General features: G+C 35.4%; 1 protein-coding gene across 1 annotated transcript in view; it reads right to left on the reverse strand.

Moving 5' to 3' along the window:
- Positions 1-2,086: 2,086 nt before the first annotated feature.
- Positions 2,087-3,390, reverse strand: part of il13ra2 (interleukin 13 receptor, alpha 2) — a 7,775-nt gene continuing 6,471 nt past the window's right edge. The window contains 2 exon segments of the mRNA XM_032534309.1: positions 2,087-3,284; positions 3,286-3,318. Coding sequence (XP_032390200.1) covers positions 3,257-3,284; positions 3,286-3,318 — 61 coding nt within the window. The 3' untranslated portion in view covers positions 2,087-3,256.

Here is a 3,390-nt window from a genome sequence, read left to right on the forward strand (position 1 = left end):
CTTGGCTCCACCAAAATTACATATTAACCTGAAACAAGTTACTCGCATCTCCTACACTATCACACTGCCCTGCAGTCCCCTGGGTCCTGTTAAACCCACTTACTACTACTGTTAATAATGTATACACTGAATATTCTGTTACATTCAAAACAGTTGAAAACCTCATTTGTAATTTATCATTCACTTGCATATCATCCATTATCTTCTGTTTTGTCATGCAGTAAGGGTGCTTTGTTTTGTTGAGCCGCACAGCAAATAATGTGAGCCATTTATTCAACCATGACACAAACATGACAAGTATCTCATCTAGCTCAATCTGTCATTCATTTTCTACTTATTAATCATATAAGATCTCTGTCTTTTTTGCCAATCCCCATTGACACACACACATGCACATGGACAGTCAGGTCTGAGCAAAGCAGCCTGCTTTGGGAAGCAGTCAGCTGCCTAACTGACCTTGTGGGTGTCAATGAATGTTGGATCAAACACACAAAAAACAACAGTCAGCCGGGAGCCAGATGGTTACTTTCCCAACATGAAAGAAAATATCATGCAGTGGAAATTCTACATTTAACATGAGATCTAACACAATAGTGTATTTTGTGTGTTAATTAAGGGCAAGGGACATGCAATAAAAAGGACCAGCACTCTGAATCAGAGAGTCTTTTTATTCGCAATGTTTAAATCTAACTCTGGTCTTCCTCAGGCAAACAAAAGTCTAAGTTCACCCCCAGGGGAATGAAAAATATTAACATGAAAAAGCCTACCGTATATTTCAAGTATATTTTTATACAGTCATTTAATTTGACTATCACAGGATAATCCATTACAAAATACTGTAACACTCATTTCATTTATGAACGTGTTGAGTGCTTTACATCATCTGAACACCAGAGGGACACATGCGCTACGAAAAAATAAAGTGTCACCTGTTAATGATTATATGTCACTCAAAAGCAGGTTATCTTAATAAACTAATTAGGTAAACATCATAAAAGATCATTTGATGACGCACATACTGTTCCATTTAAATGTATATAAAATGGGAAAAAGCATGCTGAACATCCCGGTTCTTCACTTACACAGCTTTTTCTGTCTACTTGCACGCATGTCACAGTGAAAAAGTACTCTTATTTGCATATGAACAAACATTCAAGTTAAGGTATAATTTAATACATAATATCAAATATAATCAGAATATTCCCGTCCAAGCTGTTGCACATGGAAACCAAAAAGCAAATGTGGCTCTTCAGTGTTTGAAATAAAGGAACACCGTGTGCATTTTATATGTCAGCAAACGTTTCCAGGATTTGAACAACCTAATATCCAGCAGTACATAATTTCTACCATGAGGGAAACATAATGGAAATCGATAAAAATCAACACATTTCAGATTGTTGTTCCCTAACTAGTGTTAAATTTAAAATAAAAATATTCCGGTTCTGGGAAAATGCAACAAGATAGAAAATCATGTGCAAAATGTAGCAGTGATTGTTATCATCGTTCCCTGTTTATACAAATACGCATACACAAGGGATTAAACAACAGGATTTTAAATTATTTCCAGCTGTTTCAGTTATAACAGACAAGGTTAGGCAGATGTTAAATACTTTATTTTTACGGAACCATTTTTTTTTTTTTAGAAGTAAATTACCCTGAAATGTTTATTTCTGTCTGCTCAGAAATGTAATTTGTTGCATAAGTAGGTATTTAATCCAATGGACCATACTCAGTTTTAAATGTTAGCGATGAACGTTCACTTTGATAAGTCTCCAGATTACTGTTTTGTCTTTTGGAGTTCTGAGGAGAGGTCGGCGAGGCGAGGATTTCACCAGGTTCATCATCAACGCCTCAATAACACATTGTTAGCTGAGGTGTACACTCTCATTAAGTCATTGTATCCACGTTACATTCGTAAATAAGCAACCCAGCTCATAGTGCTTTCAACAATACACTTTATTTTGAATAGGCCATTAAATGAAACAAAAACACTGCAGATATCCAGTGGCTCGTTAAACATCTTATCAACGTGAATCCAACATTGTGCCTAATCACAAAATACGACACAGTAATTTATTGTAGTCAGTGGATAGTTATTTATTTCTACAACCCATGAACACATGTCAAATATCACTTGTAACAGTCTGAGGTGACGTAGTTCACAATACATCAAAAAATCTGATTAAACATTATACTCTGTGAAATACAATCTTGCATTATCTTTCTATAAAAGGCAGCATAACAGTTACAGTATTAAAGGAGGTGGAGGTTCAAACTCTCACTGAGAAATACCATAGCTGAAATTATTGACCCCATAAACAAATGAACTATAGTAAGAGCTTGATACAGTCCCAATGGATATGAGAACACGGAAGTTGCATGTGATGCATTCATTTTCTGCATTTCAGCACCTGTTGTTTATAAAATCTTCATTACTGGTATTTCTTAGTTATTAGGAACAGAAATGTCGGGTCAGGTATCTGTCTGTCTTAACATTACAGATAAAAAATGAATGACAACATCTGAAAAATTGGTAAATTTGGTAATATCTGGTGTAGTTAAGGCATTATGCAGTCATGTTGAATTATAATTTATTTGATTTAACTCATTTATTTTTCTATTGACCTTTTTATATTAACACTCAGTTGCATCATAAATTCTGTAGGTGATGAAAAACTTCATTGGCTGGAAGTGTGTAATAAAGACATAACACAAAACCATTTCACAGGTATTATCCTTGTGTACTGGATTTAGACAACAATAACAATATTTGTTGTTTGTTAAATAATTGGCAAGAGTTGTGGCAAAGAGTAAACAATTTCACAAAACAAAACAAAGTCCAATAAGCTGGCAAGAATTGTAGCAAAAGTATACAACCGACCATAAAACCATTATTAAGGGTAATACTTTACGCCAAAACCTTTTCAGTTAACAGGACACTCAATCATTTGCATAACAATGTAAATCAAAAAAAGCAAGTGCAATGCAACATGTTGGCTTACTGCAGTATAATACTGTTTGTAAATGTTACCCTGTTGGTAAACAACCCTCTGTAGCCATAAGCGTAATATGTCATGTCACAAGCAATGTGTTAGCAGTGGTTACAATCTAAGGTGATTGTGTGATTTTCAAACAGAAACCCTGAAAAATTAGGCAGGTGGAATGCTACAATTTTAAAAATCTGACAGAGGTGCTGTTGGAGAGCGATAAAGGTGCAGACTTTCTGGCCTTTTTAGGCCTCCGCAAATGTAAGTACTCAATTTCTGGCAAACAATGTGGTGAGTGGAGTCCGGCTTCTTCAGTTGTCTTGATCTCTTCCTACAATGGAAACACAGTGCGGAGTGAGCTCATTTTATTTGTGTGTATGTGTGTGTGTGTGTGTGTGTGTGT

Source organism: Etheostoma spectabile, chromosome 13 (genome assembly GCF_008692095.1).
Source record: "Etheostoma spectabile isolate EspeVRDwgs_2016 chromosome 13, UIUC_Espe_1.0, whole genome shotgun sequence".
Lineage (NCBI taxonomy): Eukaryota > Metazoa > Chordata > Actinopteri > Perciformes > Percidae > Etheostoma > Etheostoma spectabile.